This window comes from Rutidosis leptorrhynchoides, chromosome 11, assembly GCF_046630445.1.
Source record: "Rutidosis leptorrhynchoides isolate AG116_Rl617_1_P2 chromosome 11, CSIRO_AGI_Rlap_v1, whole genome shotgun sequence".
Lineage (NCBI taxonomy): Eukaryota > Viridiplantae > Streptophyta > Magnoliopsida > Asterales > Asteraceae > Rutidosis > Rutidosis leptorrhynchoides.
Window position 1 is genome coordinate 10,945,752 of NC_092343.1, and position 13,425 is coordinate 10,959,176.

At 35.2% G+C, this 13,425-nt stretch overlaps 1 protein-coding gene across 1 annotated transcript in view; it reads left to right on the forward strand.

Annotated features, from left to right (window-relative positions):
* Positions 1-13,425, forward strand: part of LOC139874299 (heat shock 70 kDa protein 18-like) — a 34,191-nt gene continuing 20,766 nt past the window's right edge. The window contains exons 1-5 of the mRNA XM_071861744.1: positions 1-220; positions 325-1,923; positions 2,445-2,543; positions 3,216-3,372; positions 3,934-4,224. Coding sequence (XP_071717845.1) covers positions 1-220; positions 325-1,923; positions 2,445-2,543; positions 3,216-3,372; positions 3,934-4,224 — 2,366 coding nt within the window. The remainder of the gene's footprint in view (positions 221-324; positions 1,924-2,444; positions 2,544-3,215; positions 3,373-3,933; positions 4,225-13,425) is intronic.

Sequence of the window (13,425 nt, forward strand, 5' to 3'; positions counted from 1 at the left end):
ATGTCAAGTAAAGGCGGTAATGTCCCGTCCGCGATTGGTATTGATCTTGGAACTAGTTACTCTTGTGTGGCTGTTTGGCTGCACAATCGTGTTGAGATCATAGCAAATGATCAAGGAAACAGGATCACACCATCATGTGTTGCCTTCAATGAAACTGAACGTTTGGTTGGGGATGCTGCCAAGAACCAGGCTTCTTATAACCCTACCAATACCATCTTTGGTTAGTCATTTTTGTTTTCTTTTTTGTTCATCTAGACATCACATAGGTCATTCTATGTAGTTTCTAATTAATTAGCATTGTTCATTGTTGTATGAAAAAAACAGATGTTAAGCGATTGATTGGAAGAAGAGCAAGTGACAAAATTGTTAAGGAAGACATAAAGTTGTGGCCTTTTAAGGTCGTGTCAGGGAGTGATGACAAGCCCAAATTTGCGGTCACATACAAGGGTAAAGAGAAACAATTCACTGCTGAAGAAATATCTTCCATGATTTTAGCAAAGATGAAATCAGTTGCTGAAACATTTCTTGGATCGATTGTTAAAAAAGCGGTTATTACAGTCCCTGCTTATTTCAATGACTCTCAACGAAACTCAACCAAAAATGCTGCAAAGTTTGCGGGACTCGAGGTTTTGCGCATCGTTAACGAGCCTACATCAGCTGCGATCGCTTATTCTCTTGACAAGAAAGCTTGTATTGATGGTAAGATGAATGTATTGGTTTTTGACTTGGGTGGTGGTACTTTTGATGTATCTGTTTTGACTATTGATCAAAAGGGAGTTATTGAGGTCAAAGCTACTGGCGGTGACACACATTTAGGAGGTGGGGATTTTGATAACAGGATGGTTAATCATTTTGTTCAAGAATTTAAGAGGATACACAAAGAGGACATAAGTGAGAACCTAAAAGCTATGGGTAGGTTGAGGTTTTATTGTGAGAGAGCAAAGAGGATTGTTTCAAATGCTAATGAAACAAGAATTGATATTGATTACTTGTTTCATGGAATTGACTTTACTGCAAAGTTTACCAGGGTTAAATTTGAGGGGGTTAATAAGGACTTGTTTGAAAAATGCATCGAGTCGGTAAGAAATTGTTTGAATGATGCAAACATGAGTAAGGATAGCATCGATGAAGTGGTTCTTGTTGGTGGATCTGTTAGAATCCCAAAGATACAAGAGTTGTTACAAGAGTTTTTCAATGGGAAATCACTTTACCAAAGGATCAATCCTGATGAGGCTGTTGCGTATGGGGCGGGTATTCTAGCTGCAAATTTAAGTGACGAAATGGGCGATGAAGATGTGAAGGGTCTCAAGTTAACTGATGTCACTCCATTGTCACTTGGTGTTGATTGTGATGGTGATGTTATGCTCGTTTTGATTCCAAGAAACTCACCGATACCAATTAAGAAGGAAAGGACTATTTACACGTCTTACGATAACCAAACTGAAGTTGACATTTCAGTGTATCAAGGTGAGAGATCCAAGAGTACCGAGAACCATTTTTTGGGTAAAATTAGCCTTTTTGGCCTACCATCTGCTCCTCAGGGGGAAGTTGAGATTAGCGTATGCTACGAGATCGATGTTGATGGGATTCTTAACGTCTCGGCTAGAGAATTAAGTACTGGGATAAACAAGGCGATCAAGATAACTAATGATGGTAATGTGTCTGAACTAGAGATTCAGAAGATGATTGAAGATGTTGAAGGATGTAAGTTTGAGGATGAAGATGAAAAAAAAGAAGCAGACATAATTGTTATTGATGATGATGATGACGACGATGATGATGATGATGATGATGATGATGATGATGATGATGATGCTGATGATGATGAGGAGGAGGAGGTAGACGAGGATATGATTGAGTGGTATAATGGGTTAGGGGACGTAGAACAGGCTCTTGTCCAAATTTTTGGAATAATGAAATTTCGTCAGTAAAACTGAATATGTGGAACATCATTCTTACTCTCCGAATTTGGTTAAGTCTGTTCTAAATTGAATTTGGTTCAAGTAATGCTACATGTTTACATAGATGTATAGATTTGCATATGTTATAGGCCTTTCTTATGTTCTTTGTTATAACACGATCAACTTTTCATGGTGCAAAAGGATGCAGTGACAACAGGTTTCAAGTGCTCAGTTATGATGATGGGTCACTGGTTAATTGTAATTTCAGTAACCTACACATTCGTTTTGATATTAGTAAATGTATTCTCTGGTGAATCAAATGGGCATGAATCAAATATTGTCCAAATATTTATTAAATGAATCAGTAACCTACACATTCACTTTGATATTAGTAAATGTATTCTCTGGTGAAATATATTTATGTGACAACAAATCAAATAATTGACCCAATGAATTGCAATTGTTTGTTAAACTGTAACTGCATAACATCCAACAACAAATGAAACCGTGTTGTCCATTCATCCCCTTCAATATCTGTTACAGAATATGGTCCTTCCATTTTTGGAAAGGAAATGAGAAATGCTGATTCTTTGAGTGGTGGTTTAGGTGTTGTTGATGGCGATTTAGTGATGATGGTTTCAAGTACTTCGTCTTCAAGGTATGTTTTATCTGTGTTTTGTTACTTATAATAAGCTTAATGTTGGGAAAATGAAAATGTGATGAGTCAAAAGCATGCTAGAATCTGGAGAATTAGAGTCTGAAGTTGCAGACTCTGATGTTTACTGAAGACAACGGTTTGAGATTTCTTGATGACTAAGCTAAAGAATATTCTGGAGATATGTTTAAAAGTTATATCCAGAAGATTGACTTTAGAGTTATTTGCATATTAGTTTAGTTTTTGAGTTTATCTTTACCTTATTTATAGCTAAGTTGTTTTGGAAACCAAATCTTTAAATTTGGTGTTTATCTGTATAAATAGGGGTCGATGGTTTTGCTTTGAACTTGTATCTTTCACACGATCAACATTATCAATTATATATTTCATTATCGTGTTCTCTCAATTCTTGCACTAATAATTCTTATTTATTGTTTAATTGAGAGTCTGGTGTTCATAATTCAATTACTGTGAACTAATAACTGGTATCAGAGCGGGTAAGGTGTAAATCCTATTACGGTAATCTTTACAAACGATCCATATTTTTATAAATATGTCTACCAGTACCATTCCTACACCAGTTATGGCTGGAAAAGGTGTGCCAACATTCGATGGCACAGACTTTGCAACTTGGAAATTGAAAGTCCTATGGTTTTTAGGATCTATTCATGAAGAAGCTGAGCATGTTCTTACAACAGGACCCATTATTCCTGGTTCTATGATAGCTGCTGTTCCTGCCACAGATATTGTTGCTGCTCAACCTGCCTATTTTCGTGAAACACCAAGAGAAAGGTGGACTGAAGCAGAAGCTATCAAGTACAAACTGGATAGCAAAATAAGGAGTATTATTGGGAATGCTGTTACTGTTCCAATTCTCAGAAAGATCAGTCATGCCAAGACTGCTAAAGCTATGTGGGATCTGTTGCTTAATGACTATGAAGGAGTCACTGTTGTTAAGACTCAGAAGAAAAAGAATCTGATTAGAAGTTATGAAAATTTTGCTGCTCAGCCTAAAGAATCTTTGAGTGATCTTCATTCAAGATTTCAGGTTCTGATAAATGATCCTGAAAGTGTTGGGGTAGAGAAAACACAACAAGTGTTGTGTCAAAAGTTCATTGAACTGTTACCATCAAACTTTGAATCTGTGATTACATCTATGGTAATCAGTGAAAAGATAGATAACTATGAGTTAAGTGAATTGTTTGGCATACTATCAAACTTTGAGGAAACTCAACTAAAGAACAAGATCAATGCTAAGAAAACTGCTAAAGATCCAGAAGCTGCATTGATGGCTACCACAAAGAAGAATAAGCAATTGTTCTCTAGTTACTCTAGCAAAGTTGAATCTGAAAGTGATGAAACTTCTGATGATGATAGTGAATCTGATGAAGATGAGGAGATCAAAGATTTGGAAGTTCAGATGGCTCTTTTGACTCAAAGGATTAAGCAGAAAAAGTTTGATTATAAGAAGGGTACTTTTGATCTAAAGAAAGCTAAATGCTTTAAGTGTGGCAAGATAGGACACATAGCTATTGATTGCTGGTCTAAGGGTGAAGGAGGTTCAAATACCAACAAGTCTGTTGACAAAGCAAGAAAGTATAAGCTCAAGTACATGAAGTTAAAGAGTGAAGCAGAAAAATCAAAGAACAAAGAACATGAAAAGGCTTTGTACACAGAAGCATGGGAAGATGAAGACTCATCATCTGATGAGGAGGAGGATAAGTGTCTTATGGCTATAATTGATGGTAGTTCTAGAAAGTTTGAGGAAGATCTGAAAGCTATTGAGAAGATGGATAAAGACTCTACTTGTAATAAAGTTTCTGCTTATAAGGTACAAAACTTTGTGAACTATCTTGATAATGAAAAAGTAAGAATGTTTCAGTACTTGCTGCTTGACTTTCAATGGTGTTTAGATGATATTGATAGGTTAAGAACACAAATTTTTGATCTTAAAAACACTATCAAAGACAAAGATGCTGAAATTAAAATCTTGAAAAAATGTGAAGTAGAACTTGACACATATAAGATGGCATACACAGAAGAAACTAAAAGATTAAATACTGAATTGGGAAGATCAATGAAAAGGTCAAAACACTATGAAACAATTTGTAAATCTTGGTGTGTATTCCAAAAAGAATTCTTATGCTATTGCCAAACAAATTCCAAATGATGTCAAAGCTATACTAGGTGAAAACTACATATTAGATAATAATGTGGAAGTTGATTCAAGTGTATTCAAACCTGATATTCTACCAAACACATTTGTAAAATTTGATGGTGACAAAAAGATTTTAACCAATGCTTTTGTAAGGTCATTAGATCCTGTTGAACCTTCTGAGACTATAATACTTGAAAGCAAAAATCCATTAGAGTCTGAACTTTTGAAACCTTCAGACTCTAGCATTTTAGTCTCTCAAGATAATAGTGTATGTTCTGACCTAGAGTCTGACACCCAAGAGTCAAGTTGCAATAACAACTCTGAAACATCCTCTGAAACTGACACTTGTCCAGATTCAAAAGTGTTAACTAAAAGAAGGTCAAAGTCAAAACAAGCTAAGACAATTCAAAAACTCAAAAAGGAAATTTCTAAACTCAATGAAAAAATCAAGAGTCAAGAAAAACCTTCAGTTAAAAGAACATCTTGTTTTCCTAAGGAAATTAAGAAGATATGGAAACCCAAAGTTTGTGAAAATAAAAGTGTCTTAAAATCTGTTAAGGACAAGTTGATTTGGATTGGAAATAAAGCTTTTGTTTGGAGAGTGAAGAGCACTTCAACTGAACCCACTGAAAAGTGGGTTCCCCTTAAAAACTAACCATTTTCTTTTGTCTGTGTCTTGTGTAACAGGGTAACATGTGATATTTGGATAGTGGTTGCTCAAGACACATGACTGGATGCAAAAAGCATCTTGTAGGGTTTGTTGAAGAAAAAGTTCCTTCTGTAAGATATGGTGATAATTCAGTTGCAAAGACTATTGGTTATGGTACTGTTATAGCTGGAAGTGTTTCAGTTAAAAAGGTTACTTTAGTTGAAGGGTTGAAGCATAATCTGCTAAGTGTAAGCCAAATTGCTGATGAAGATTGTGAAATCAGAATAAGAAAGAAAGCTGGTATTATTTATGATCCTAAAGGAAGACCAACACTTGTAGCCTGGAGATTTCAAAATGTGTATATGCTGGATCTGGATTCTGTTGATGCTGGAATTGAAACATGCCTGTACTCTCAGACTGTCCCTGAACTTAATTGGCTTTGACACAAAAGGCTTTCTCATCTCAATTTCAAAAACATTAATGAGCTTTCCAAAAAGAAGTTTGTAAGAGGTCTGCCTCAACAGCCTTTCAAGAAAGATGAGCCTTGTTCTGCTTGTATTATGGGTAAACAGACCAAAACAAAATTTCCCTCAAAAACCCTAGCTACTATTATTGATCCACTTCACATGCTTCACATGGATCTGTTTGGTCCAATGAACACTAGTAGTCTGGGTGGGAAAAGATATACTCTAGTGATTGTTGATGAGTATTCTAGATTTACATGGGTTATTTTCTTAGCTTCAAAAAGTGATGCTCCTGAAGAAATCATCAATTTGATCAAGAGAGAGCAGGTTCAAAAAGGTGTTCTTGTTAAACAGTTGAGAAGTGATAATGGTGAAATGTCCCGTTCTTATTGATTAAAAACGTTCCATATTAATTGATTTCGTTGCGAGGTTTTGACCTCTATATGAGACGTTTTTTCAAAGACTGCATTCATTTTTAAAACAAACCATAACCTTTATTTCATAAATAAAGGTTTAAAAAGATTTACGTAGATTATCAAATAATGATAATCTAAAATATCCTGTTTACACACGACCATTACATAATGGTTTACAATACAAATATGTTACATCGAAATCAGTTTCTTGAATGCAGTTTTTACACAGTATCATACAAACATGGACTCCAAATCTTGTCCTTATTTTAGTATGCAACAGCGGAAGCTCTTAGTATTCACCTGAGAATAAACATGCTTTAAACGTCAACAAAAATGTTGGTGAGTTATAGGTTTAACCTATATATATCAAATCGAAACAATAGACCACAAGATTTCATATTTCAATACACATCCCATACATAGAGATAAAAATCATTCATATGGTGAACACCTGGTAACCGACATTAACAAGATGCATATATAAGAATATCCCCATCATTCCGGGACACCCTTCGGATATGATATAAATTTCGAAGTACTAAAGCATCCGGTACTTTGGATGGGGTTTGTTAGGCCCAATAGATCTATCTTTAGGATTCGCGTCAATTAGGGTGTCTGTTCCCTAATTCTTAGATTACCAGACTTAATAAAAAGGGGCATATTCGATTTTGATAATTCAACCATAGAATGTAGTTTCACGTACTTGTGTCTATTTTGTAAATCATTTATAAAACCTGCATGTATTCTCATCCCAAAAATATTAGATTTTAAAAGTGGGACTATAACTCACTTTCACAGATTTTTACTTCGTCGAGAAGTAAGACTTGGCCACTGTTGATTCACGAACCTATAACAATATATACATGTATATTAAAGTATGTTCAAAATATATTTACAACACTTTTAATATATTTTGATGTTTTAAGTTTATTAAGTCAGCTGTCCTCGTTAGTAACCTACAACTAGTTGTCCATAGTTAGATGTACAGAAATAAATCGATAAATATTATCTTGAATCAATCCACGACCCAGTGTATACGTATCTCAGTATTGATCACAACTCAAACTATATATATATTTTGGAATCAACCTCAACCCTGTATAGCTAACTCCAACATTCACATATAGAGTGTCTATGGTTGTTCCGCAATATATATATATAGATGGGTCGACATGATAGGTCGAAACATTGTATACGTGTCTATGGTATCTCAAGATTACATAATATATAATATAAGTTGATTAGGTTATGGTTGGAATAGATTTATTACTAACTTTCACGTAGGTAAAATGAGTAGTTTTTATCAATCTTGTTTTACTCGCCATTTCTTCGTTTCTAATCCGTTTTGAGTGATTCTAGTGGCCACGGTTTCGTATTGAACTTAAATTTATGAATCTAAATAGAAAAATTATAAGTTTATAGTCGTAAATACAAGTTACAAGTCGTTTTTGAAAGAGGTAGTCATATCCGTCGAAAGAACAACATCTTGATGACCATTTTGAAAAACATACTTTCACTTTGAGTTTAACCATGATTTTTGGATATAGTTTCATGTTCATAAGAAAAATCATTTTTCCAGAATTATAGCTTTTAAATCAAAGTTCTTCTTAGCTTTTAATTATCCCAACCAAAACAGCGCCCGGTTTTACTACGACGGCGTATATCCAGTTTTATGGTGTTTATCGTGTTTCCGGGTTTTAAATCATTAAGTTAGCATATCATATAGATATAGAACATGTGTTTAGTTGATTTTAAAAGTCTAGTTAGAAGGATTAACTTTATTTGCGAATAAGTTTAGAATTAACTAAACTATGTTCTAGTGATTACAAGTTTATAACGTTGAATAAGACAGCTTTTTATGTATGAATCGAATGATGTTATGAACATCATTACTACCTCAAGTTCCTTGGATAAACCTACTGGAAATGAGAAAAATGGATCTAGCTTCAAAGGATCCTTGGATGGCTTGAAAGTTCTTGAAGCAGAATCATGACACGAAAACAATTTCAAGTAAGATTTCCACTCGAAATAAGATTGTTATAGTTATAGAAATTGAATTAAAGTTTGAATATGATTATTACCTTGTATTAGAAAGATAACCTACTGTAAGTAACAAAGGTTTCTTGATCTTTGATGATTACTTGGAATGGATTTAGAAAACTTGGAAGTAAACTTGCAATCTTGGAAGTATTCTTGATTTTATGAAACTAGAACTTTTGGAATTTATGAAGAACACTTAGAACTTGAATATAGAACTTGAGAGAGATCAATTAGATGAATAAAATTGAAGAATGAAAGTGTTTTTAGGTGTTTTTGGTCGTTGGTGTATGGATTAGATATAAAGGATATGTAATTTTGTTTTCATGTAAATAAGTCATGAATGATTACTCATATTTTTGTAATTTTATGAGATATTTCATGCTAGTTTCCAAATGATGGTTCCCACATGTGTTAGGTAACTCACATGGGCTGCTAAGAGCTGATCATTGGAGTGTATATACCAATAGTACATACATCTAAAAGCTGTGTATTGTGCGAGTACGAATACGGGTGCATACGAGTAGATTTGTTGATGAAACTGAACGAGGATGTAATTGTAAGCATTTTTATTAAGTAGAAGTATTTTGATAAGTGTCTTTAAGTCTTTCAAAAGTGTATGAATACATATTAAAACACTACATGTATATACATTTTAACTGAGTCGTTAAGTTATCGTTAGTCGTTACATGTAAATGTTGTTTTGAAACATTTAGGTTAACGATCTTGTTAAATGTTGTTAATCCAATGTTTATAATATCAAATGAGATTTTAAGTTATTATATTATCATGATATTATGAGGTACGAATATCTCTTAATATGATCTATATACATTAAATGTCGTTACAACGATAATCGTTACATATATGTCTCGTTTCAAAATCATTAAGTTAGTAGTCTTATTTTTACATATGTAGTTCATTGTTAATACACTTAATGATATATTTACTTATCATTTAACATAATTAACCAAGTGTATCAATATCTTAATATGATTCATATGTACCTAGTAAGACGTTATAACGATAATCGTTATATATATCGTTTTCGAGTTTCTTAATTTAATTGTCTCATTTTTATGTATATAACTCATTGTTAAAATACCTAATGAGATACATACTTATAATAAAGTCATGTTAACTATATATATAACCATATATATGTCATCGTATAGTTTTTACAAGTTTTAACGTTCGTGAATCACCGGTCAACTTGGGTGGTCATTTGTCTATATGAAACCTATTCCCATTAATCAAGTCTTAATAAGTTTGATTGCTTAACATGTTGGAAACACTTAATCATGTAAATATCAATTTCATTTAATATATATAAACATGGAAAAGTTCGGGTCACTACAGTACCTACCCGTTAAATAAATTTCGTCCCGAAATTTTAAGCTGTTGAAAGTGTTGACGAATCTTCTAGAAATAGATGCGGGTATTTCTTCTTCATCTGATCTTCACGCTCCCAGGTAAACTCGGGTCCTCTACGAGCATTCCATCGAACCTTAACAATCGGTATCTTGTTTTGTTTAAGTCTCTTAACGTCACGATCCATTATTTCGACGGGTTCTTCAATGAATTGAAGTTTTTCATTGATTTGGATTTCGTCCAACGGAATAGTGAGATCTTCTTTAGCAAAACATTTCTTCAAATTTGAGACGTGGAAAGTGTTATGTACAGCCGCGAGTTGTTGAGGTAGCTCCAGTTGGTAAGCTACTGGTCCGACACGATCTATAATCTTGAATGGTCCAATGTACCTTGGATTTAGTTTCCCCCGTTTACCAAATCGAACAACGCCTTTCCAAGGTGAAACCTTAAGAATGACCATTTCTCCAATTTCAAACTCTATATCTTTTCTTTTACTGTCCGCGTAGCTCTTTTGTCGACTCTGGGCGGTTTTCGATCTTTGTTGAATTTGGATGATTTTCTCGGTAGTTTCTTGTATTATCTCCGGACCCGTAATCTGTCTATCCCCCACTTCATTCCAATAAATCGGAGACCTGCACTTTCTACCATAAAGTGCCTCAAACGGCGTCATCTCAATACTAGAATGATAACTGTTGTTGTAGAAAAATTCTGCTAACGGTAGGTGTCGATCCCAACTGTTTCCGAAATCAATAACACATGCTCGTAGCATGTCTTCAAGCGTTTGTATCGTCCTTTCGCTCTGCCCATTAGTTTGTGGATGATAGATAGTACTCATGTCTAGACAAGTTCCTAATGCTTGCTGTAATGTCTGCCAGAATCTTGAAATAAATCTGCCATCCCTATCAGAGATAATAGAGATTGATATTCCATGTCTGGAGACGACTTCCTTCAAATACAGTCGTGATAACTTCTCCATCTTGTCATCTTCTCTTATTGGCAGGAATTGTGCTGATTTGGTGAGACTATCAACTATTACCCAAATAGTATCAAAACCACTTGCAGTCCTTGGCAATTTAGTGATGAAATCCATGGTAATGTTTTCCCATTTCCATTTCGGGATTTCGGGTTGTTGAAGTAGACCTGATGGTTTCTGATGCTCCGCTTTGACCTTAGAACACGTCAAACATTCCCCTACGTATTTAGCAACATCGGCTTTTATACCTGGCCACCAAAAATGTTTCTTGAGATCCTTGTACATCTTCCCCGTTCCAGGATGTATTGAGTATCTGGTTTTATGAGCTTCTCTAAGTACCATTTCTCTCATATCTCCAAATTTTGGTACTCAAATCCTTTCAGCCCTATACCGGGTTCCGTCTTCTAGAATATTAAGATGCTTCTTCGATCCTTTGGGTATTTCATCCTTTAAATTTCTCTCTTTTAAAACTCCTTGTTGCGCCTCCTTTATTTGAGTAGTAAGGTTATTGTGAATCGTTATATTCATAGATTTTACTCGAATGGGTTCTCTGTCCTTCCTGCTCAAGGCGTCGGCTACCACATTTGCCTTCCCCGGGTGGTAACGAATCTCAAAGTCGTAATCATTCAACAATTCAATCCACCTACGCTGCCTCATATTCAGTTGTTTCTGATTAAATATGTGTTGAAGACTTTTGTGGTCGGTATATATAATACTTTTGACCCCATATAAGGAGTGCCTCCAAGTCTTTAATGCAAAAACAACCGCGCCTAATTCCAAATCATGCGTCGTATAATTTTGTTCGTGAATCTTCAATTGTCTAGACCCATAAGCAATCACCTTCGTTCGTTGCATTAATACACAACCGAGACCTTGCATTGATGCGTCACAATAAATCACAAAATCATCATTTCCTTCAGGCAATGACAATATAGGTGGAGGCGTTAGCTTTTTCTTCAATAACTGAAATGCTTTCTCTTGTTCATCCTTCCATTCAAATTTCTTCCCTTTATGCGTTAATGCAGTCAAGGGTTTTGCTATTCTGGAAAAGTCTTGGATGAACCTTCTGTAGTAACAAGCTAGTCCTAAAAACTGGCGTATGTGTTTCGAGTTTTCGGGGTTTCCCACTTTTCAACAGTTTCTATCTTTGCCGGATCCACCTTAATACCTTCTTTGTTCACTATGTGACCGAGGAATTGAACTTCTTCCAACCAAAATGCACACTTTGAAAATTTAGCGTACAATTCTTCCTTCCTCAATACTTCTAACACCTTTCTCAAATGTTCACCATGTTCTTGGTCATTCTTTGAGTAAATAAGTATGTCATCAATGAAAACAATGACAAACTTGTCAAGGTATAGTCCACACACTCGGTTCATAAGGTCCATGAACACAGCTGGTGCATTAGTTAAACCAAACGGCATGACCATAAACTCGTAATGACCGTAGCGTGTTCTGAAAGTAGTCTTTGGAATATCATCTTCTTTCTCCCGCATTTGATGATACCCGAAACGTAAGTCAATCTTTGAATAAACAGACGAGCCTTGTAGTTGATCAAATAAGTCGTCAATTCTTGGTAGTGGGTAGCGGTTCTTGATGGTAAGTTTGTTCAACTCTCGGTAGCCGATACACAACCTGAATGTACCATCTTTCTTCTTGACAAACAAAACAGGAGCTCCCCACGGTGATGTGCTTGGTCAAATGAAACCACGCTCTAAAAGTTCTTGTAATTGGCTTTGCAGTTCTTTCATCTCGCTGGGTGCGAGTCTGTAAGGAGCACGAGCTATTGGTGCAGCTCCTGGTACAAGATCTATTTGAAATTCAACAGATCGATGTGGAGGTAGTCCCGGTAATTCTTTAAGAAATACATCGGGAAATTCTTTTGCGATAAAAACATCATTGATGCTCTTTTCTTCAGTTTGTACTTTCTCGACATGTGCTAGAACAGCATAGCAACCTTTTATTATTAGTTTTTGTGCCTTCAAATTACTAATAAGATGTAGCTTCGTGTTTCCCTTTTCTCCGTACACCATTAAGGGTTTTCCTTTTTCTCGTATAATGCGAATTGCATTTTTGTAACAAACGATCTCTGCTTTCAACCAGTCCATACCGATTATGACATCAAAACTCCCTAACTCTACTGGTATTAAGTCAATCTTAAATGTTTCGCTAACCAGTTTAATTTCTCGATTCCGACATATATTATCTGCTGAAATTAATTTACCATTTGCTAATTCGAGTAAAAATTTACTATCCAAAGGCGTCAATGGACAACTTAATTTAGCACAAAAATCTCTACTCATATAGCTTCTATCCGCACCCGAATCAAATAAAACGTAAGCAGATTTATTGTCAATAAGAAACGTACCCGTAACAAGCTTCGGGTCTTCCTGTGCCTCTGCCGCATTAATATTGAAAACTCTTCCGCGGCCTTGTCCATTCGTTTTCTCCTGGTTCGGGTAATTTCTAATAATGTGGCCTGGTTTTCCACATTTATAACAAACTACATTGGCATAACTTGCTCCGACACTACTTGCTCCGCCATTACTGGTTCCGACACCATTTGTTCCTTTCGTTCTGTTAACCCCTGGTCCGTAGACCTCACACTTCGCCGTACTATGACCATTTCTTTTATACTTGTTGCAAAATTTGGTGCAGAACCCCGAGTGATACTTTTCACACCTTTGGCATAGCTGCATCTGATTGTTGTTGTTGTTGCGGTTATTATTGTTGTTAAGATGATTGTTGTATTTGTTGTTGTTGTTGTTGTTGTTGTTGTTGTTGTTGTTGTTGTTGTTGTT